Source organism: Sceloporus occidentalis, unplaced genomic scaffold, assembly GCF_023333645.1.
Source record: "Sceloporus occidentalis isolate IW3139 unplaced genomic scaffold, rSceOcc1.0.p SCAF_5, whole genome shotgun sequence".
NCBI lineage: Eukaryota > Metazoa > Chordata > Lepidosauria > Squamata > Phrynosomatidae > Sceloporus > Sceloporus occidentalis.
In genome coordinates, this window is record NW_028316985.1 from 188241849 (window position 1) to 188265986 (window position 24138).

The window sequence follows — 24138 nt, forward strand, 5'->3', positions numbered from 1 at the left end:
CCTTTTTGCAGTGTTTGGGACTTCAGCTCAGGATCTTCTTTAGCCACAAGTGTCACTCTGTGGAGTCCATACAAAATGACAACAAAAAAAAAAAAAAAAAAAAAAAAAGCAGGGGGAACAGAAACAAACAAACAAAAAAGGCGGGGAGAAAAGCTAAATAATATTTTCAACTAAGGCACAAAATTTCAGACCTTGTTGTTCTGTCCATAAGAAATGTGAGGGGATCCCCTCTTTTTTGGTCAGCTTTGTGACTTTTGAATCAAACATCCAGGCAAGCCAGGTAACACCCCGCTCCCTGTGCTCTCTGCCCACTTACCTTGCAAATTAGCCGTGGGATGAGGAGGAGCACCAGGAGGCAGTCATGGTCTCCACCGTGGCGCAAGAAGCTGTCGGGCATGAATGAAGTGAGGAGAGAGACATGCCGATTGGCCTGCTGGACTTCCATCTGGCGCAGCTCCATCTCAATGGCCTGCAAGGGACACCAGGGTGGAGTCACAGGGCTGTCTGACCCTCAGCGCTCTCTGCGTCCCCGAAGGAAACAGCAGAGTTTGCCTCTGCGCTCATACGCATGCGCACCTTTCAGGACCATACCTTGGCGTGAGCTTTTGTCTCAGCAAACTTGATCTTGAAGTCAAACATTTCAGGGGGAGGCTGTTGCTGTCTCTCCACTGAGGCCTCTTGTTGGCTCATCAGCTCTCGGTTGACATCCTGGAAGATGGAGAGAAATCAAGTTTCAGTTGTGCCAGATGCCGGCAGTGACCATGGAGGGGAAGGAGAGAAGCATGACTCAAGTGGGAGCATGGAGGAGGAAGGCACACCCAGTGCATACTTGGAGGTGGTTGTGCTGGAACCTCTGCATGAATATGTCCAATCTCTGGTCCCAAACTGCCTCCAATTGCAGTGGGGAAAGAGAAGCAATATTACTCAAGGGAAGGTGAGAGTGAAAGCATTAGGCCTGAATTGCAGGCTAGGAAGATCTGTTTTTAACTTCTCTGACTATTCCACTAGGACCTCCAGGCAACAGACATCTACATGGGCACAGTCTCCCATGTTTGTCCCTGCACTTCTAGCCCTCTTTTCCAGGGAAGCCTGATGGCCAAATATTTCTGAACACAGCAGGACTGAGGGGCTGGAGCCCTGCAAGCCTAAGACCCACTCGCTTAGATGCACCCCCTTGTACCTGCAAGTGTGCGGTCAGCTCACGATATTTCTTGATGGTCTGCTGGTAGTCAGCCACTGTCTCTTGGGCAGCCTCTACCCGCTTCTCCGCCTCACGGACCCGGGCTGTCGCCATGTCCAGTTGCTCCCGCAGCTCCAGTTCCGTCTCACGGGCATTTTCCTGTAGCTCATCATTCATCTCATTCATGGCTTCCTGGAAGCAGCAGGAAAAAAGTGGTTCTCAAGAAACTCCCTGGATGAGCAGAAGGGTAAGAAAGACAGAGGACACAAGAGGGACCTCCTTCCTTGGAGGTCTTCAAGCAGAGGCTGGATAGCCATCTGTTGGGGATGCTTTGATTGTGATTTCCTGCATGGCAGAATGGGGTTGGACTGGATGGCCCTTGTGGTCTCTTCCAACTCTATGATTCTATGACAGGCTGCAGGCAGAGAGTGGCTATATGGGTCAGGACAACTTCCAGCTGGCTTCCCTGGGACCGCCTGAGCACCGTGGGGTCGGGGAGCACACAATCCGCCCAGGATCTCTCCCCTGCTTTTGCGAGAGCACTCTCTCTCTCTCTCTCTCCCTTTCTCTTTAACTCACCAGGTCCCCAACGGTCTCGCGGAGCTCTCGGACCTTCTCCTCCAGATCCAGGTTTCTCTCTGTCAGTGTCTCCACCATCTCCTCAGCCCCCAGAGCAGCATCCACCTGGGAGAAGTGCAGAAGGGAATGGGGTTAACCCTGACATCAGAAAGGGGGGGAACTCATGACCTCCATATTCCTGAAACTGCCCAACACAGCAAAGTCTACCTGCTTCTGAAAGCAGGGCTGAGCCTCCACTGACTATCACTGCAGGGAGTTTGGAGTCACCTCATCTGCAAGTGCCCCGGATTAATCCTACAAACAGTTTTATGGGCTATGTAATTTTTCTCTCTGCTCCCTTATTCTTCCACATTAGAGAAGAAGGGCTGGAACTTTGGTCATTGCTCCCTAATGCTGGGGTGGCCCACCCATCTTCCCCCCAGCCAACCATAAAGAAGGGTGCCTGAGTCTTGAGTGAAAGAGGTTCACAGCCTCCCGGTCCCTCCTCACCCCAAAGCTGGGCACAAATGTGGCACCTGGACATGGGATGCATCCAGGTGGGGTGCTCTTGACACTCTCCACCTGTTGATCTCCTGGTGGGAGGCATATGGCAGAACTGACTGACTTCCATCACAGCGGAGGGTATTGCACTCCACCTATCTGACAACATGCAAAGTTGCATTCCACCCACTGGCAGGTGTGACGTAGCCATGTGTGTGAAGAAAGGGGGGGCAATTCCTTCCCCCCCCATTCTTTTTCCTCATTCATTTTTCTACTGCCTCAGCCCCGCCACCAGCACCCTATATGTCAGCCCAACCACTCAGCTGAGCTCCAACCATCCACAAGCAGAAACTACTACTAGTAGTGATTCTGTTGTAGTAGCGGAAGCAGCTAGTCGGAAATCCCTTCCCTTCTCTTTCCCTATATGGAAAGCTCTTTTGCTCCTCAGGGGTGGGGAAAGGGCATGCACAAATTGTTTGCAGATTACTAAAGCACCCCCCCCACACACACACACACACACACACCACAGAGAACACATTTCTACAGACTCCTGCCTTCCTCTCCTTCAAAGCCATTTGCCTGAGGTGCTGCAGCCTTCGGTACTAGAAGGATTTCTGCTCACAGAGGGAAAGAGATAAAGGGAGTCTGGAAGCAGAAGATGATAAAGGAAGCAGCAAACCAAAATGCCTGAGGACAAGCTTCATCAATCCCTAAATTGCAATGCTTTTTTAGGGGGGGGGGGGGGCAGTGCCAGTGTGTGTGGTTTCCTTGGGGGAAGATCTGGGGAAGAGGATGCAGACAAAGAGAAGAGGTAGATTTTTCTTTCCTTCCAGCTGTCTTTCTTCAACAAAAGGCCCTCAGCTGAACCAGAGATGCAGAACAGGGAAAGAGGCATAGAAACTGGCCCCTCTCTCACCACTCATCAAAGCTGCTCAGGAGGAAAAGGCAGCACACACATCAAAAACTGTCGGAAGCACAAAAGAGCAGCTCTAGAGCTGCCTATGTGTGCAGAGACAGCACTGTGCCTGCTCTCGATTTTTCCAAGGTCTAAACAGACAAGGACACAGACAAGGCAGGTCTCCAATACAACAATGTTGTATGGCTTTCCCATAAATACTATTTGGGAAGAAACAAGGGTCCTTCCAGATCAGGCCTTTCTCTGGAAGGAGGCTTGGGTTGGGTGGAAGAGGCCAAGCCACGCTGCCCTGCTGCCTGCAGCTCACCTGCTCCTTCAGCTCATCGATGGTCCGCTCGGCCTGCTTGAGCTCCTCCTGCAGCTTCTCCTTCTGCTGGCGCAGGGCCTCCAACTCCGTGTTCTTCTTCTCCATGTGCTTCTGGAGCTTGACGTGCTCCTGCTTCTCTGAGGCAGACAAGTCCCGCATCCTGTCAGGGCAAAAGTGTGCTCAGAGCTACTGCCAGGACCCAGGGTGCCAAGCACTACCAGAGGGCCAAGCTGGGTGAGGAAAGAGTAATGCCCCCTGCTCTGAGGGGGCAGTGGGAAGGAAAGGCAATGGGCCGAGTTTCTACCCTAACCCTAAAGAAAGCAGTGGCCTCTCTGGGGCCGGGCAGTGCTCCTGCCACACCAAGAACCCTCGCAGGGCAGCCTGGATCAAAGCAAGGGAAGGGCCCAGGCAGAAGGGGCTTGCTGGCTTACTCTCTTTCCTCCCCACCTCCCTTGCATCTGCCTTACCTCACAAGGGCCTCCTTCAACCGGGCATTCTGCTCTTCTAGCTGCTTGACATGGTAACTGGAGGCAGCACCATCTGAGCCTGGAAGTATGGGGAGGAACACATAGCAAAGCTCTCCAAGAGGCAGTGCCACTTTCTTGAAAGCAAGCTTCCTGCTGGCTCCGTCCAGACCTATGGGTATCTCCACACATGCCACCCTCTTGCTGTGAAACTGCCCAGCTATGGTGGATCCAGACCCTCCTGCTCTGCTACATGGGGGTGACCACTGCAGCCTAGTGACCATGTCTTTGCCTGGCTCCTTTATTGGTGGGGGGGAGCACAAGGGGAAATAGACACCAGATGAATCAGGCTGCTGTTTCCACAGTGGCCAAGCAAAGGTCTCTTTGAAGCCCACCTGTGAGGGCAAATGCCCCTCTGCTTGTGCTCTCCACAAAACTGTAGATAGAGGCACTCTGTCTCTGGCACTACAGATGATGTGTGGCCATCCTGACTAGTAGCCACTTATAACCTCCTCCTCAATGAATCTGTCCAGCCCCCTTAGGAAGCAGCCCTAACCAGTGGCCATCACAACATCCTGTAGTAGAGAGTTCCGTCAATCTGACCATGAACTATGTCCAGAACCACCCTGGACAGCACACACATCAAAAACTGTCATCCCTAATGATGCCCAACATGGAATCTGCTGATGTTTTCATCAATCTACCCTCAGCCTCTTTCCTGCTCAGGCACCAGGGCTGCTGTTTTTCTGAGCACAGAGGAACCCCAGGACCTGCTGATCCAGAAAGAGTGTGCTTCTCTCTTATTTGGGAGGGGAGAAAAAGCCTAGCAGGAACCTGATTGTTGGTAGGCACAATGAGGCCTGGCTGAGCAAGGGATGGGAGACTGGCCCACCGTGGTCATTCCTGGGGAAGGCGTATGAGACAGCCTGCCTTTAATGTTACAAAGGGGCTGTACTCATTCAGTCTTGGTGCTCTAATCTCCTTCTCTTCCTTCTTGGAGAAACCCCCTCCCCAAGTAAGATGTATCCTCGTGCTCAATGGTGCGATTGTCCACATGCCGTTTTCCTTGGCAGCGCTTTCCAGAGTGCCCACCTGCCTCACCTTTCTCCTCTATCTCGTGCTTCAGGATCTCCAGGTCCATAGTGAGATATTCCACCTTCTCCTTCAGAGAATCTACCTCCTGCTGCAAGGACTCAGCCCGCTCCTCTGCCATCTCCTTGTCCAGAGTGGCCATCTCAATGGCGTCGGCTGTGTCGGCCATCTCCTCCATGTAGCGTTCTTTGGCCTCCATGGCCTCCTTGGCTTCCTGTGGAGAAAGAGGCAGACATATCCGGTGAGTCAAGATGGTCAGATATGGGGAGCCTCAGGCAAACCTTCCTGGCTCACAGGCCAAAGGAGGTTCATATCATGCAAGGCCTGGAGAAGATCAGAGGGGCAAGGAAGGCACCAAGCAGCCTCTGCCAAGGCCCAGATCTGTAGTCCCTTGTGTGATGGGGCTGTGATGAGCTACCAGGTTCTTCCAGAGAAGAGGAAAGCAGTGTCCCCATGGAAGAGGGCCCACCCAGGCACATGGAGAGGTCTGCAAAATCCAGCCCTCCACCCCCCCAGCTGGACCATTCCAGGGGCCAAAAAGCTTTGCTCCCCCTGCCCCAAGCCCTCAGACCCTTCACCTTCTTGGCCTCCTTCAGGCGCTTCTGGAGCTCTGCCTGCTGCTCCTGCATTTTGCTCTTCCACTCCTGGACCTGCTCCAGCTGGATCTTGTACTTCTCCAGTTCCTTCAGCTTGGCCTTGTCTTCGTTCCGCTTCATCTTGAGGGTCTCCAGCTTCTCCTCCAGGTCTCGCACCTGTCCCCGTAAGTTCTCCTCCTCCTATGAGGTAAAGGCAGGGTTGGGGTGAGACAAGGCTCCCTTCACTGCCCAGCCTGGAGCCTTTCACAGGAAGCCACACTCTCTCAGCCACGAAGGGCAAAATTCCCATCTATTCTCTCAAGGTCTCAAACATTTGGTGTTCCTGTATTCACTTGTAAACTCCACTCTGAACAGTTCTTTTGAGCAGAATAAACATTCTTAGAAGAAGTGGCCCATGCACTCAAATCACACCGCATCCCACTAAGAGTTTGTGCTAAAGGACAAAGGAACCAACACTGCAGAATTTGGGGGTTTTCAAAACAACTCAAACATTTCTTGTCCAGTTTCACTTGGTCTGCTGTTACGCTTCTCTGTCTGACTTGCAAATAGCAAGGAATTTGCTGTCTCCTCAGGGGCAGCTGCCTATCTGACACAGATAGAAGCATAGCACTAAGCTGTTCAGGGTTTGGAACTAACATACTAAAACATTAGCCATAATGGGATTCCTGTCTCATTGTGTGAAACTGGAATAAGGAAGGGCCTTAGGAACATGTGCTAATGGTGCAGAAGTATAAAGCTATGGGGAAAGGGGCTCAGCTGGGGAGGGGGCAATGGAGGAGGCAGCAGCATGGAGAATGGAAAAGCAAGAGGAGGCCAAAAAGAGAGATCAAGCCTAAGGAGCTGAGAGGGCAAGTCTGTTAAGGGTGAGAGGGTGGGGCAAAAGGACTCTGGGGCAGTGGGGGTTTAGGGGCTGACTAGGAACAGGAGTAGGTAACAGAAGAGTGGCAGCTTACCACCCAGAATTGCTTCATAATATACTGTGTAAGGAAAGTCACCCTGTTATGGCATTGTATGCTACAGCTACATTGTGTGCATACTGGAGAATGAGGAGAATCGTGTATTCTTATTAACACTATGCATTTATATTACAATAACATATTTTGGGGTTCCTGGTAGCCAGCATCTGGTTTCTGTCACTACCTGTATCATTTCCCTGTATCATTTAAATTGTCTGTTGGCCTAATCCAGCACTCCTACGAAGACCAGAAGGAAGGGCCCCCAGGCAATGCCCCACCATGGAAAGGGACGGCCCCAAACAATTCTGCCCCAAGGGGCAAAGGATGGAGGGGTTATGGGGGGAGGGTTTATGCTAACACCAGGCAGAGGAGCAACAAGCACTGCTTATAATCATCTTCATAAATAAATAAAACTTTTATTTATATCCCGCTCTTCTACCAAAAGGCAATCAGAGCGGCTTACAGTATAAAAACTTCCGATACACGACACAATATATCATAAGCCCCCCCCCCTTAAAAAAGAATTAAACATATTACTATTAAAATCACTCTATTAAATAAACTATTAAAACCAATAACAACAGGCAAGTAGTGGCATAATATAAAATGTGCAGCATATGTGAGGGGTTCTTTCATGCTGGGTGAAAACTATTCCGGAAAGGCCTGCCGGAAGAGTACCGTCTTAATAGCTCTTTTGAAGATATCGGGTTGGTGATTGACAGATTTCTTCCGGCAAGTCCTTCCACAATCTGGGAGCGGTTGCGGAGCATGTCCTCTGGGAGGTTGCAGCTAGTCTGGTCTTTTTTGGCTGCAATAAGTTCCTCCCAAAGGACCTGAGAGTGTGGGGTGGATTATACAGAAGTAGGCGCTCCCTTAGATAGGTTGGACCCTATGCTTATTCATTATTCCCTAAATGTTATTTTGAGGGTCAGCTTTGGGGTTAGGGAGACTAACTTTGCCTGTTTTTCTATTTTTAAAAGATTAAAAAAACCCTTAGACCCCTGCATTAGTATTGTTAACATGAGATAAAATACTAAATAATCATACCTTAACCACCATAAATAACATTTCCAAGCTCTGAACATAGAGAAGGACATCCTCCCCACCACCAACACAAGCACTTGTATTAACTCTTATTCTGGTCTCTTGGCATCAATGAACCAAAGAGTCCCGCTTCATGACACAAATGGAAAGTGTGCCAATAAGGGCCAAATGACATGCTGCAGCGCCCAGGTGACAAGCGCACAACCTTCAATGAAGGACTGCAGTGGCAGCTCCTTTCCATGAGGTGGCGCTCCTTCTGGCCTTTGGGAGCCCGCATGCGCACTGCAGCTGTTGCTTTTCATGGACAAAATGCTTGGAGTTCACAGAGTGCTTAGATTGTAGGGTTCTTACACATGCCTGTAAACTGATCATTGCGTGTAGGCCTAGGGATAACCAACTGCTCAGTGGAGCATCATATCTTAACTGGCACAAAAGTAAATTTATTATTATTATTATTATTATTATTATTATTATTATTATTATTGCTAATCTTATGCCAATATTTGCATGCTCCAGGAGGGGACTGAGGCTTCCACGACAAGAGCCATGGCAATCTTTAGATACCAGAGGCCTCCTCCTCACTCTCTCGCCTCTTCAGCATCAAGAAAAGGAAAAGGCTGTGGTTCCAGCTGGGCACCTTCACAACGCCCCAAAGATTGCGGGGAAGAGAGGGACTGTGCTGGCTGCCCAAATGGCCTCGACTGCTTTGTTGCTGCTGCCATCTCTCAGGTGGGAAGGACAGCATCCTGCCTCAGAGGGCCGTTCTGAGGCTCCATGCAAAGAAAGCATAATGGCCTTTCCCGTGTGCCTTGACTTGGGCACAGACTATCTGAAGGACCGTACCTCCCTATGCATGCCAGCCCAGGCTCTAAGATGGGCAGGAGAGGGCTTTCTCTCAGCCCCAGCACCTTCACAAGTGCGGCTGGTGAGGACTCAGGAGAGGGCCTCCTCCGCGGCTGCTCCCAGACTGTGGAACTCCCTGCCAAGGGAAATTAGGTTGGCAGCTGAAGACATTTTTATTTAGGCAGGCATTTGGTGGCTGAATTTTCTTTGAGTAATGTGGTGTGCCGTTTAAATGATTTAACTGTTTATAACTATGCTGTTTATTAACCTATGTTTTAAGGTTGGTGGTATATAATTATTTTTTAACTTCACAATCAATGTGAAGTCGAAGGTTTTCATGGCCGGCATCCAGTTTTTTGTGGGTTTTTTGGGCTCTGTGACCATGTTCTAGAAGAGTTTATTCCTGATGTTTCACTAGCATCTGTGACTTTGGCATCTTCAGAGAAATCGCCAGCATCTGTGGATGGCATCTTCAGAGATCTTCCCCGAGGATGCCAGCCACAGATGCTGGCGAAACGTCAGGAATACACTCTTCTAGAACATCGCCACATAGCACAAAAAACCCACATAAACCTTTGTAATCAATGTTTTAGCTCTGTCTTTTTCAACTATTGTAAGCCACCTTGAATCCCGTTCTGGGAGAAAGGTAGGTTATAAATCCTGGAAATAAATAAAAAGTAAAGAATTGACCAGCAGCTTCCGGTCAAGCTGTGTGCCCTCTTCCTCTCTCACCTTTGAGCAGGTCCTGAGCCACACAATGAACAACGAGGGAGATGCAGGCTCTGGCCCAAGAAAAAGCTCCTTCGGATGAGATGGTGCCCGTGTGGCACCCACCCACACAGTGGCTGTGCCCACTGTGGGATTTGGGGCCAGACAGTCTGAAGGCTCACCCTTGGGACAACGTGACAACCCCGACTGGCATCTTGATCAGGTGGCCCTCTGAAAGCCATTGCCACTTGCTCCACCTGAATCAAGTTGTGAGCACCAGGAAAGCAGCACAGGACAGGCCAAGTCAACACGTTCCCCAGCAACACTGGTGCTCCAAAGAAACAGAAAGGTCCACTTACCTTGGTGGGCGACAGGATGGGCAGAGGAGCCACCGGAGAGGCCAGAGCGGGAGAAGGGACCACGGGGGCGGCCAGCGGGGTCTGTGCCGGGGTGCCTGGCTCGCTGCTGCTTATCTCGCCAGCCGACGCGGAGGCAGAGCCGGAGAGCCCCGCGGTGCCACTGGATGCTGCGGAACTGGCGCTCCGGGTGGGCTGCAAGGCAGCCGGGGAGAGAGAAGGAAGGGGAGAGAAAGCGAGAGGGTCAGCAGGGCCTTTGCCCACAAGGCATCTGGTTAGCTCTCTGGTGCCATGATACTGCTGCACGGCCCATGCAGCCCCACAGGAGTGGAGAATCTCACATGAGGTCATCCACAAACATCTGTGAGGTCTCTGTCACATCAACTAGAGACCCCACATCCCAGAACCCATGGGCAAGAAGCATGGGAGCCCAGGTTGCTGGGTAGAAAAGGGCTGGGAAGATGGCAGTGGTGCAGCAGCCCATGCCAATACCACAACTGTTTATGTGACAGCTGAACACCTTTTTGTTAGGCTTCCCTGGGACACAAGAACCATTATTTATTTATTTATTAAAACATTTCAAAAAAACTCCTTCCTTCATATGCAAAGATACCAAGAAGATGTGCAAACATAGCAGAACAATACGATTAAAACCTTCAAAACATATAATCAAAACATGTTGTGTGTTTTTTTGGAGGTGGTGGAACCAGATCAGATTAGGTACTTAAAATTTGATATGCTTCCTCCACTTTCCCTTTTAAAAAGATCAAACTGTTTTGATTATATGTCTTGATGGTTTTAATTATATTGTTCTGCTACATTTCTACATCACCTTAGTATCCTTGCATATGACGGAAGGGTAGTTTTGAAATGTTTAAATAAACAAACAAACAACAGTTCTTGTGTCTGAAACCTGTCCTTAAAAACAATACTTCTACGCTGGCTCAGCTTCAGCCTTTCAGCAGCACCAAAAAGCGGAATCAGGTGCTGGTCCATGAGCATCTTGCCAGAGGCACCAGGTGGGCTGCTACGAGAAGATGGACGCTGGTCTGGAGCCGTTTTTGGTCAGATTGAGGCCAAGGGCTCCTCTTCTTTCTCACCAGCCACTGGAATAAAACAGCCTCCACCTTGGTGCTGAAATATAGGGTATAGGGCCTCTTATATCCATACAGGGTCATTGCTAGAAAGGAGAAAGGCCTTCTGAGCAGCCAGAGACAGGGCTCCCCATCGTGTCTGGGAGCATTTGCCCATGCAGAGGTCTGCTGACCAATCTCAGGGAACAGGCCAGCAGTCGGGAGCCCCTGGTCCAGCCAGGATCAACAGCAGCGTGAAGGTCTGAGCTTCCAGAGCTAGCAATCTGGCATGGCTGACTCCGGCCCATGTGGCCAGGATGGTGATAGCAGGGCAGTCCCCTCTCCATGGTTTCAAAGTCTGCGTCAAACAGCAATGGCAGGAGAGGCGAACCTCACAGCCCCACTGAAAACCAAACAAGCCTTTTGGATCCACACAGAGGACCCCAAAAACTCAATGTGTGCTCAGGACCTTCCAACAAAATATGTTACTGGAGACTATAAGTGACCTCTTAATTGCTTGGCTGGAAGCTAGGCAAGAAAAGGCTGGCTTATTTTCATAGCAAGTTCTGAGGGGCGGCGGAAAGTCCCAGGCAAACGGTTTGAGAGCGTGATTAGAGTGAGAACTTGGGCTGGTTTCTGCAGAGGGCATCCTTGCCCCACTAACCTCTGCAGGAGTGCCAATAAGGGTGGTCCATGAGGTGGTATACCTGAGTAAACTTCTTATTTCCAATATGGAATGAGCTAATAGAATCATGGAAGAGATCTCAAGGGCCACCGAAGTCCAGCCCTCTGCCATGCAGGAATACAAGATAATGTATTCCACCTAGACAGCTGATTGGATGATAGACTCTCCTTCTTTGAAGGTCTCTGAGCCAGAGCTGGATGGGCATTTTTTGTCAGGGCTTTGGATGTGTGTTCCTGCATGGCAAGGAGCTGGAGTGGCTGGCTCTACGATACTATGACTCTAACCTGCATTTGGGGGGAAAGGGAATAATCAGTGCAATGCCAAAATGGTAGAGCAAGAGACCTTTACCATTAGATCTGAGAAATCAAATGGAAATCTAAACCAAGAGCAGGGATGCTAAACAGCCAACAGAGAAGCATATTATATAATTGGGACAAAATAAAAAATATGATGGAAGCAGTAAACTCAGGAATTTAACAAAAGAGATAAAAGAACAAGAACCCAAGAACAAAGAATCCAAATTTGAAAAGTGAAGCTGCTTTCAAGCACTTGGGAGAAATAAGTCACCTCTTGGCACAAAGAGATGGCATACTATTCAAGCAATCTTAGGCTACTGAAAATGAATTCAAATTATAACAAAAATACATAAAATAAAACCATGGCCCACCGATTGGAAACACTCAATATAAATTCCAACCTCCCTTGAAAGGGGACACCAGGGATTGCAGTGATCATTGGACCGCTGCCATAACTTCCACTGTGAGCAATGTCCCTGCAGATGTCCCTGGGGTCCTTGAGAGTGGCATCCCCATCCCCAATCCAAACAGAAGAGATGTAAGCCTGGACCAATGAGCACCAATGGAAATCACATCTGGCCTTGCGGCAAAGTCTGTCAAGGCTGGGGGGCTGCCAAGAGAGCATCTTTGCTGCCTGGCAGAGGCGGGAGAAGAGAAGAGAAAAGGCAGCGTGTGCAACTGGGCCACATAAATAAAAGACTGCGTTAAGGCAACTAGGAACCTTTGGGTTCTGCAGGTCACAGCTGGGTGATTCAGACAGCAGGGCAGAGTTGCAAGGACTGGCCACTGGCAACCGGAGCAAAGTACAGAGCACTTTTGCCTGGGCTTTTCTTTGCAATATGCAGACTCATAATGCTTGAGCCAGTCTGCCTTCCAAGTGGCCATCTTCTGCAGGCCCTCCCCATCATTGGTCACCACTAGCCAAGAGGTGCTGGTCTAAAGGTGGAAGAGACCCTACAGAGAGCCCCTCTGAATCAGAGACCCTCCAGCCAGCGCCAGCGTGACCTGAGCCCAGGGGGGTTCTCACCTTGGGCCTCCTGGTGGTGGTCTGGAAGCCAGAGGAGCAGAAGGCAGAGGAGGAGAGACAGTCAAACAGGGGGAGACAGGAACAGAGAGACACAGACAGCACCGGCGTCAGCAGCAGGAGCAGCAGAACAAAGTGCAGAGGGGGAAACAAGAAAGACAGGGCAGTGTGGTTAGTGTGCCCGGCACCAGCTCCTCCAGCCATGTCCCTGCCCGCCCAACAGCCACTGCCCCACATGCAGTCCAGACCCACAGTCGACCCCCTTCAAGCTTTGAGGAAGGCCCCCTTCCCACCAGGAGGAACTCAAGAGGTGGCCTGGCATGCACATGCTCTGAAGACGGAGGACCAGGCAAAGCTGGGGGGCTTCCTTCTCATGTCCCCTGCCCAAGACAAGCTTCTGGGGGCAAAGTCCGCAAACCAGGACAGATGGTCTGAATCTTAATGGGAGACCCGTCATCTACAGGGACTGGAACTTGGTCAGGCCAAAACAGGTGCTCCCTAGGTCCTTGGTCCAGGTGCCAGTTAAACCAGTCTGCGTTTGAGACCCCCAACTGGCTTCCCAGACTCCAAGAATCAGGCAGCCACAGGAATAAGATGAAGAATACTGAGGACACAGGGTACCTACATAGAGTAGCACCATCACTCCAAGGTTTGGGGAAGGGGCTCCCTGCCCCCCAGCCCTCCCCGGGAAGGGTGCTGGGGGTTGGACCTGGGCTCTGCTTGAGGCACACAGCTCTTCCCCGAAGACGAGGCAGATGAGCACTTCTCGGGTCCAACCTGGCCTGCAGGAGGAGGCCCCAACTCAAGGGTTGCCCACAAGGCAAAGGAGGGAGCAAGCAGCCATCTTTTTTTCTGGTTAAGGCTTTTGATGCCAGCCTGGAAGCTACAGGCAGCTCAAAGTGGGGCAGATCTATCTGCAGCACACAGTGGGGCAGAGCTATCTAAGATCCTACAAGGATAGGAGGATGGGCTCAGGCACTGCCTCCAAAAAGGCCGGGAGGCTAGCTAGCACTGGAACACACTGTTGATTGTAACAGCAAAGGAGGACTTCACCCTGGCATCAGCAACTGCCTTCTCTATGGCTCTGATTTTCCCAGTAGCTGACATGGGAATGCCTTGAGGGCAGACCCCACCTCAGCCAGCTGCAAGAGAGGAGACGGACAAAGTCCTCATTGTCAGAAGAGGGAGGCTGCTCCAAGCACCGCTCTCACCCACCCTGCTCCTTGGATGCCAACCATGCAAAGGCCAACTACTAGGAACTGCCACCAGCTCCGTCTACAGAACAAATCTGAGAGCTCCCTTGGGCTGGTGATGCCCAGCTCTGGACAGCCAAAAATAGCTCCTCGATGCCACTGCAAGTTTTTCTGGGAGTTGCTATCTCTCCATGCAAGGCTGTCGTGAGAAAACAGCTGCAGGAGTAGGCCAGCCTCTTTAGATTTTCAGCCTTCAGTTTTTAATTCTTAATTTTTTTAGGCCACAGGGCCGGCTGGCTGCCAAAATCTCAGAAGCCAGGCTGGAGGAGAAGTGATGGGGAGTAGCCATGATGTAATAGTCCGTGTGTCAGCCCAATGGGGTTCTTTCTCCCAACCTACTCATCCACCCTCTTTGCCCCGCAAGCACTTGCTGGCAATCCTGCAACGCTCCATATCAAGGAAGGGACCTGGCTGTGTCCCTGGCAGGGTCTCCAAAGACACGCCTGGGAAAAGGAGCCCTGCCAGAAGCCTCAGAGTCACTCGGTCCCCAAGATGCTTCTGGAGGCAGCCCAATCTGTGTCCCTTGGCTTGTTCTGCAGAGGACATCCATTCTGGCTCCAGCCTTTGAATTGCCTTGGCACACGGAGAGGCCTCTCTTTTTTTGGCACAGATGGCTCTGGTTCCATCGGAGTTACTAAGCAAATATGCCTAGGAAGGCAGTTGCGCACAGGAGGGTTCCAGGACTCATGTATTATTTATGTTATTTAGAAAACTGAATACTCTCACCCTTCCATCACATTTGCATTTCCAAAATGGTTTACAATAGTGAAAAGCCAAGCAAGGCTGCATAAAGGCTCAGTAGACGAAAAATGTTCTAAAACAGAGACCCACTACATCCAATACATCCAATATCATCTGTCTGGTGAAATAAATGCTTCCTGGAACAGGAACATTTTCATTCACTGGCAAAAGGAAAAAAGAGAAAAGGCCAGACCAGACCATGAAGGCAGAGGAAAGAAACAGAAAGAGATCTCACAGGGAAATCTCTCCTCTACACATACAGCATGGGAGGAGAAGGAATGGGGATCCTTTTGGTATTGGGGATCCAAGTCCACTTTGGGCTGGAAAGATGGTCACTGGTGTGGCAAGTGGTTCCTGGAAACAAACTGGTGACCAGGGCAGGTATTGCAGAGCAAGTGCTCCATGACCCTTGAGCCAGGGCCTGCAGAGATCTCTGCTGCCCACTTCTGAATGTCCAGACAGTGCCATTTCCAACACCTTTTCCAAGGCAGGCGCAGGCACAGCCCCTCGCAGTCATCCAGCCTGGATATAGCTATGGCATGCATAACTGGGGATGATCTCTGCCTGAATGGCCACAACTGGAGCACCAGGCTAAACTGGGCAAAGGCACCCCTGGCCACATAACTCTCTGGGCATCCAGGTGAAAAGCAGGACCCAGGAATAACCCCAAACTGCTCCCCTTTTCAAAATACAGGTAACTCTCAGATCTAGGGTCAAACTCTCCGCTGACCAGGATCACCTCTGGATTAAGCATCCATTTGTTTCTTCTCATCTGAGCCATCAATAGCTGCTCTGATGGCAAGGAGAAACAGAGCTGGGCACCATCAGCATTCTGATGACAAAAATCCATGGGCAATCTCTCCTGCCAGCTCCCTGTAGATGTTAAACGGACAGAAATGGCCCCAGAGGAAGGTGCCAATGGGGTAAGGCACCAAAGAAAGCTCCAGGGCCGCTCCTTCCAGAGGCTTCTTCCAAGGAAGGGCCAGACCAGCCACTTGGGCCTCTGCCCCCAAAGTCTTTCCCAGATGGAACATCCAGAAGGCAACCTCTCTGGATCACCTGCCAATGCCGCCAAAGCTGCCTTGCTTCCAAAACCAGTCCTAAAGACCCTGAAATGGGTCAGGATCAAGGGTGGGAAGGGTGCGACATGTGGGACAGATGTGGCTGGCCAAGATCAACAGTGTGGCCCTCAGAGCTGCCTTAGATTCTTCCAGAACTCGTCATGTAATAACAACAACAACTTTTATTTATATCCTGCCTCTCCCTACAGATCCTTCCTATGAGGGAGGGAGAATTCAGCCCCAAAATGAACAAGTGCCCCCCACAAGCCTCACACATGAGCATTCAAAAGCCCTCCCACTTGTTTTAGGTCCAAAATGGTCCCTTCTTTTTATTTTCACCCACTTCTGGGTTTGAGGGGATGGAAAGGGAGACAGGTGTGACCCAGCAAGTTCTGGGGTTTGTGAAAATAGGGCAAGGGCAACCCTTGGGCCTTTCCAAGATTCTGTATTGTAAAGTCCTGAAGACAAGGCATACAAACACATAGTGATGCTCAAGTACAGTGACTAAAACCTAAGATTGGGCTGGAATAATTTAGTCCTGCGGCATCCATACAAGTGTGGCATGCCTTCCCCCCAAGACAGAATCTCAAAACAGGCACCTGAAGGCTGCAGGTCCCCCTGAGGAGACATTTATGTTCCCCGTCCTCCTTAGCCACTCCACCAGGCCTCTTGGGGTCAAGCACGCCAGTGACCCCAAACTTGCTAGGACTTTATCTGGGTCTTCAGGCCATGCAAACTGGTCAGTGGCCATCATGGCAGGACACACGGCTGCAGGAGGTATCTCCCTATACCTTGCTCTGGCCATGACACCTCAAAGACAAGTTAGATGCAAGCGACTTTTGCCCACCAAGTTCTCAAGCCCCGAAGAGCCAGGAATCAAGGTGGGCTAACCAAAGTTATAAGTGACACAGATATTTAAAAACAATACAGATGGGTAAAAAGAGTTAATGTAATTAAACTAAATATGGAATTTAAAAATATTTAAATCCTAGCTACTAAAAGGGCAAGAAATAAAATAAAGGAAATTCCAAAGCCTGGAAGCAGCCACCAAGAAGACCCCGTCTATCTTCTGTTCCTACTAAACATACGGAAGACTTCAGTGCAGGGGGAAAGGCATGGGGAAATGTGATGCTTCAAAAACAATGGAACAAATTCGGCATCTGCCAATGAAGCCAGAAGACCAACTCAACGGAGAACTGCTACTTGTTTTGTCTTCCCAAATGGAAGGGCCATGTGCCTCCCTCTATCTCTTCAATGAGACTTTCCCCAGAGACCTTCCAGAAGGATTGCACATGAAACATTTCAAAAGGGCATGCTGCCACACACTTTCAGCCCTTATTCCCTTTTGCCAGCCTCCTTGAGATCTGCCTTGTGGGAACGCTAGGCTTCTCACCAAAGCGAGGGTTTCCTCTTCCTTAATTCGGCTTCATCCTTTTTCACTCACTCCTCTACACTTGGAACTGCCTCCCTGAACGTTCGCGGATGGCTCTTGCCCCGGTTATTTTAAAAATTCAATTTAAAACTTTCTTGCTTTCCAATGCTTTTGCAATTTTAGTTTAATATTGTATTATCATCACCATGCAAAAGGATCTTGTAGCACCTTTGAGACTAACTGAAAGAAAGAAGTTGTCAGCATGAACTGTTGCAGACTTGAGCCTCCTTCTGAAACATGCACCTGAGGAATAAGACTCAAGTCCAGGAAAGCTCATGCTGCCAACCTCTTTCCTTCAGTTAGTCTCAAAGGTGCTACAAGATCCCTTTGCATACTGATTTTCCAGACTAACATGGCTGTATCTTTGAATTGTTTTATAATCTTATATGTTTTGCTAGGAAATGTAAAGGGTAGTAGAAAGAGAGGAAAACCACATGCCAGACTGAGCAGAGAGCCATGGGCCTGAGCCTCCAGGAACTGTGCAGGATGAGGATGAGGGTCTTGGAAATGCCTTATCCATGGGGCCGCCAAAAGGCAAGGATGACTCAAGGGACGTTAACAACAACATGTTGATAATATGTATTTGTCAGTTTGCTTTATATTTTATTTTCTCTTATTTTATCTGGATAATTTGTTTTACAATTGTATTGTATAGCTTTACATTTTCATTATTCCTTCTTTGCATGTATACATATAAATTTTAGATTGCATGCCTTTAGCAGGACCCAATGTTTTTGGCTGTTTTACTTGTAAAGCGCCACATACTTCAATGGCACTGTATAAATGTTAATAACAACAACAATGACATGGTAGGAACCTTGAGACGGAGGAAGTTAAAGGCCAGGAGGATGGCAAGCCCTGTCCAAGTGAGCATCCGTAACCAAACCCAGTAGCATGAAGCTACCAGGAAGGAACCATGCCTAGTCCCACTGGCCCCTCACCATAACTGGAGGTCCCAAAGCCCCTGGCCCAGGAGGATGCGAGGTGGCCTTCAAGACGCTTGCGCCTGGCGTTCTGGTAAGAGAACCTTTCTGAAAAAGAGGATCAGGCCAGCAACTGTTGGAGACTTGAGGGCTGGGGGAGGCAGTCACGAAGCCTTCCAGAGTTGCTGGGCTGTGACTCCCCCATCACAAAAACATCTGGAAGGGCACTTGGCTCCCACTGTGCTCCAAGGCCTCTTTCTGCCCAAGTGGGTGATGTGGGCACTCAAGCCAGGACTGCCCAGCGTGCAGTGGGCACCCCTTGTCCCATTCCTGAATATTTGGTAACCCTGGCCTTTTCTGCTGCAGAATGCCAGAGACTAAATATTTGATGCTGTTATATAAGTCCTCCTCCATCGCCTGGCTTGGCACAGTTGCTGGAACCCCAAACAGCAGCGCACAGGTGAGCAGGAGGAGCTGCGCAGCGGCCATTGGTACTTTAGCATGAATGGCAAAGCACCTGCCCTGTTCCCAGATGGGAAATGGCCACACGAAGGTCAAGCCCATCTCCCTGGCCCCTCATAGTCTCTTCCCACAGACAGGGATGCCCTCTTCCACAGCAGCGGCTCTCAGTCCCTGCTGGGGTTATGGAAAGGCCAGCTCCAGTTAACATTTCATCCATATGGGTTTATCCACTGCCAAGTGGTATCCAATCCATGCACCATAAACATCATCTCCATCAGGGCTAGCCTCAAGAAGAAGTGCCCTCCCTCCATGGCAGCTGTCATCTTCTGGCCTGGGAGAGAGTGAAAAGGCTGGCCCATCTCCATCAGGGCTAGATCAAGAAGAAGAGGGCCTTTTTATTTTTATGTATTTTATATTTATGTATTTTTATTGCTGTAACCCGGCCGGATTCCTTGTGATTGGCAGGCTATAAATAAATCATTTATTATTATTATTATTATTAGTAGTAGTAGTAGTAGTAGTAGCAGTAGTAGCAGCAGTAGTAGTATGCAAAGGGATCTTGTAGCACCTTTGAGACTAACTCTGTAGCATAAGTTTTCATGCATCTGAGGAAGTAGACCAAGTCTGGGAAAGCTTATGCTACAACCTTTTTTGCTCAGTTAGTCTCAAAGGTGCTACACGATCCATTTGCATCCAGATTTTCCAGACTAACACAGCTATGCCTCTGAAGAAACAGCAATATTATACATAACCTTACTCATTAAAATGCAATTATTTTTGAAGCATGTGTTGGCTCTTATGTAGTAAATCATCTAGCGTTGCTAATATTTTTAAAGGGTATTTTCCTTATTTTTTTCGCAGTCTCACATGGAAACTGTGTTTTGCTCATAATCAGAGACAAAACCAAGCAATGGCTGGAGTGTATATTTCCAAGTGTGGGACATTGTGCTGGTACTTGGTGGTGCTGCCCAACAGCTCTGGGTGTAGTCTGAACTCTGTATGATTTGCTGACCACCAAAGTCTGTGCCTCTTCCTTTATTCCATCCTGAGCTGTTAACCAGACATATGCCACGGTACAACCTCAACCTAGCGTCTTCCTCGCACACACACCTCTGCCTTTTGCAACATCTTCCCTGAAGAAAAGGTTTGCATCTTTAAAATGTTCCTGTAATTTTGAGTATATTTGGCTGGAACTAACGGAGGTATCACCCAACTCTGGGTTTCAGAAAGACTATGAGATGGACGAAGGGGATGCTTTCCCATTTAGGCAAGTAGGATGGACTCCTCTCTCTCTCTCATCTATTGCACCCCGTCCTGAGCTAGAGATGTGATGGCCAGGGGAGGAAAAAACCATTTTTTTTCCTGATTCACTTTCTGAACCTTCATTTCCGCCCAGGTGAGCCTTTTGCCTCAACAACTGTGTCACGCAGAGGCCTTGCTGCGAACAAATGGGGGAAGAAGCCCAGCGGCTGAAGGTCCTGCCTTGCCAGAAGAGAGCAAAGTCAGAGGCAGCCAGGCAGAAACCGTAGCAGGCGCCAAAGCCTGAGTGGGAAAACCCCGAGTGAGCCTGGTGAGAATCTGGCCTTCACCAAAAGCAAGGCTCACATCAAAAGTGGCACCATTCCAAAGGTTCTACCGGAGGCAGTCAATGCTTTTTGAGCAGCACTCCATGTTCTGTTTGAGTCCACATTTCAGGCATTCGGTTTTTCACATGTTTGGTCCATTCTAGTCCACCTCTCACCCCCCAATGCAAGTTTTTTTCTCCTGGAGTAGGGGATTACAATTCCCTTACAGCTTCTCATGCACCTCTGATCTGGTTTCCATTCTCTCACTCAACAGCTGTCCAAACTCACAAATCACCAAGTGATCTACTAGATTGCCAGGAACGCCTAATCTCCAGAGGCCAACTGCAAACATTCCTGAGCCACAGGAACTGGGCTGTCCCATGTCAAGGTAGTTGGCCCATCTACTCCTCAAGGCTGCATTGTCTCCTAAACCAGGATCTTAACTGGCTTACAAAAGCCCCCTTCTGCCACAGAGATGGGCAAGGCCACCAGGTATCAGACTGGGATGGATACCTGCACCCAGCAGCCGAGTGGAGGGGGACCGTCCCCTCGCCCACCCACCGCCTCCTCCTGGTAGCTGCACACCACAACAGGCACTTTTGGCAAGAAGTCCACACTCATGGCTGAATTCAAAGGGGTAGGGCTGCTTTGGGAACAGACCACTTAAGAGTACAGGTCCTAGTTTCCAAAATCCAGACATAGTGTTCCCTGGGCCAAAGGCACATTTGTTTTAGCACTCAGGGAAACCACCTTGGACTGCCATCATGGGTGCCTTTCCTTGTATGTTTCCTTCCCTTCCAGATGTGCCCAGGTGGGTGACAGGCAGCCTGGCCGGTCCATGTGTCCTGACCATGCCTTACAGCAGACTCCCCAAACAGATGCTCTCCAGACATTTTGGACAACAACTTCCACCAGGCTCAGCTAACAGGGCCAATGGTGAGGGCCCATGAGCGGTCCAATCCAAATTATCTGGAGGGCCAGGTTAGGGAACTCCACAGAGCCTTATGGCGTGGGGCCAAATCCAGCTGCCACAGAAGAAGGCTTGCATGCAATGGAAGCAAACTTAATTCTGGGTCCTCACACCCAGGCAATAGCCCAACTCTTTTCTTCTTGCCAGCAGCCTTATTGCCTGCTGCTACTCGAGGGCCGTCCTCATGGTCAGACTGGCAAAGGAGAACTTTCCAAGAGCTGAACTGCCAAGCCAGGAGGACCACCTTCCACTGAGGAGACCCAAAGGGCCCCCTGACACAGGCCACCTCTTCCAAGATGGAGCCAGTCTGTTCAGAGAGGCATCTGCCCTCATCTGTGCAGCGATTGTAGCCAAGGTAAGACAACATACACCAAACCCATGCACAGTGAGAACCGAGGCCACTCAGTTCCCGTTGCTAAAATGGATGTGGGTTTCCCAGCTCTGCCAGGAGGCCATGACAGTGAGCCCCCAAGGGCAATGCAAGAACTAGCTTCTACCAAGATCTTCTCAGGCAGGATCTTCAAGGCAAGATCTTCCCAAAGACCTAAAGACAAGCAGCAACAACCTGTCACCCCTCAGTCCGTCAGGCACCCCAGGATCGGGCATCGGGGTCGTTTCTCACTCAAGCAAGGCTATGCTCCCACTGCGGCACAAAACTTGCACACTGGCCTCTGAACAGCCCACAGACCCTGGGAATGGCAGCTACAGACCTAAGCAGACAGGTGTGCTACCCCCCTCCCCCCAAAAAAAAGCAGGCCTCAAAGTTGGAGAAGGGCCCCAGAGCTCTGTCTGCCAGTTGGCTTTGGAGTGTAGCTCTCTCCTCTGCCTCATGATCAGCTGAAGAGACGCAAGGGAAAAGCAGAGGAAAATGGCTGATCGGCCAGCCTGAGGAGGAGGGGAAGGAAGAAACCCATCAACATGCAACTTTTCTGAAGCCCATCTCCCCATAGCCTTCCCCCCATGATCACAGCACTGGCCCTCCATGCATCAGAGCTGGAAATGCACTGCATGCAACAACATGGGAAATGAAGAGGGAGGGGAACTCAAACTCTGAACGGAATGGCAGGTAGCAAAACGCACGCATGTTGTCGCCTTAGAGTCAAGCATCTTGGCAGCATCTCCGTCTCCTCCCCTTTCCCCCAATTCCCAGCTTATCCCTTCTGGCCAAGTCCAAGGAGACAAACTGAAAAGCGAGTCCACTTTCTCCCTGGAGCAATGGAAATGGCTGAGAAGCAAAAGCAACTGCGGCGATGGAGACAGAGGCCCATCGGATAGACTGTACCTTCCGTGTGGTTGCGGCCTGTTTCATGGTTGCAGAAGACAGAGACGGAGCCAAGCAGAGAAGAGATAGGCAGAAAGGGAGGGACAGAGAGAGAGAAAAACAGAGATTGAGAGAGAGGCAGGTGGAATATTAGACCCTTCGGTCACAACAATGCCGCACTCCTCCTCCTCCTCCTCCTCCTCTTCCCCAGCACAGCCTCTCCAGCAGCAGCAGCAGCAGCAGCAGCAGATCTTGCAAATGGCTGCAGCTCTGTGTCGTCTTTCCTTCCTCGGCTGTCCTTTGACCCGTGAATCCAGCCGCGGCTTCTCCTCCGGGATCCTGGGCGGATCACTGGGCCTTTACAGCCTGAGAGCATCCCAGCAGCAGCAGCAGCAGCAGCAGCACCGAGGGCTGGCCGCACATCCCTTCTTCTCCAACCACCGCCCGCTTGGCCGGCTGCTCATTACATCACCACTGCTCCATCCTCCCCTCCCTTGCCCAAGCTCCGCCAGGCTAGCAGCCCTGTGGCCCAGGCGGCCGAAACACCCAGCTGCCTGCCTGCCTGATGCCCTGGCACTGGAGGGGTGCCTCTTCCCCTTGGGCAAAGGCAAGGATGCAATGATGCTGGGGAGGATACTGAGGCAGTGGCGGTCCTCCTCCTTTGCGTCACTTAGCAACGCCATCGTCTGCTCAGCCGTCTCCGGCTAATGAGGCTCCAGTTCAGCAGCAGCCAAGGGACTTGGCAGGGCTTCCTTGCCCAGCAGCAGCAGATGAGCCCTGAGAGACCCCCTCCACCTTTGGGGCTCCCAGGGGTCTCCCCTGTGGCCCTGCAAAGAAATGAAGGCGAAGAGGAGGGCTGGGCTGGGCCAGGGGCAAAACCATCCTCCCTAGGATGGTCCAGGTTCTCCTCTCACTGCTGCTGGAGGGCAAACGAACACACAGCCCCATAAAACACGCAGCTACAGATCTCCCTGTAAAATGAATGCCTCCAGGAAGGCAAAACTGTGCAGCTAAGGCGTAGCCTGGGCCTGTTTGTGAGAGGCAAGTCTGCAGACTCCCTCCCTCCTGCAAAGTCTCCCAGAAAGGGCTGGGCATTGTGTGGCCTTCCAGGTGCTGTTGGAGTGCAGCTCCCAGCATCCCCAACATCACTGGCCCCATGGCTGGCTGCAGCTGATTAACTTTTTGGACTTTTCTGAATGTATCCCTAGACACATGGACAAGAGTGACTCAGGAGATGCCATTTACTTAAAACTCCCACAGCCCTTTTGGCAAAGTTCCCATGGAACACTCCTGAGCAAATCGGACAGGAGTGGGATAAGAGAAGATAGCCTCTGACTGACTCTAATTAATAGGGGAATGAGAAAAGACAAGTCCCCAAAGGGATCTTTATCAGGAGCGATGATTTTTAGATGGTCAAAAATGATCATAGGCCCAAACAATGAAGTGACTATATATGCTAACACCATCCAATTGTTTGGATGCAATTATTTGGGGCAACACCTCCCTAAGGAAAAGGTTATAAAGTTTGGGACTGGCCAGCTTTTTAAAAGTGGTGAGTAAGGAGGAGAACAATATATGGTCACCAACCCTGAATGGCTTTAAAAGGTGACTGGGCAAATTTAAGGCTAGTAGTCAAGGCCGCCAACACTAGAGAAGAGGAGCATGAAGGCCCTGTGCTCTTGAACTCATGTCCCAATGTGGGTCTCCCAAGGGCTAGAACTGACCCAGCACATCTCCTCTTGTGACACTCCCTTTCCTGACAATCGGAAACAAATTAGTCTGAAAGGGGCTCTACATACTGATTCTGCAGAGTAACACAGCTATATCTTTGAATCCTTTCCTGAGAAAACACTCTTGCGTTTCTTATAAAA

The 24138-nt window shown here is 50.3% G+C and overlaps 1 protein-coding gene across 13 annotated transcripts in view; it reads right to left on the minus strand.

Moving 5' to 3' along the window:
- The window catches only part of DCTN1 (dynactin subunit 1), a 73125-nt gene that overhangs the window by 8795 nt on the left and 40192 nt on the right, over positions 1-24138 (minus strand). For 3 of the 13 annotated variants that reach the window (XM_089526481.1, XM_089526476.1, XM_089526470.1), the window contains 11 exons: positions 22289-22306; positions 12603-12623; positions 9525-9716; positions 5597-5794; positions 5019-5232; positions 3930-4008; positions 3463-3622; positions 1760-1864; positions 1181-1372; positions 592-708; positions 317-469 (listed from right to left, as the gene is read on the minus strand). In XM_089526481.1, coding sequence (XP_089382607.1) covers positions 317-469; positions 592-708; positions 1181-1372; positions 1760-1864; positions 3463-3622; positions 3930-4008; positions 5019-5232; positions 5597-5794; positions 9525-9716; positions 12603-12623; positions 22289-22306 — 1449 coding nt within the window. The remainder of the gene's footprint in view (positions 1-316; positions 470-591; positions 709-1180; positions 1373-1759; positions 1865-3462; positions 3623-3929; positions 4009-5018; positions 5233-5596; positions 5795-9524; positions 9717-12602; positions 12624-22288; positions 22307-24138) is intronic. The other 10 variants (XM_089526474.1, XM_089526469.1, XM_089526479.1 and 7 more) reach the window with 6 other exon arrangements.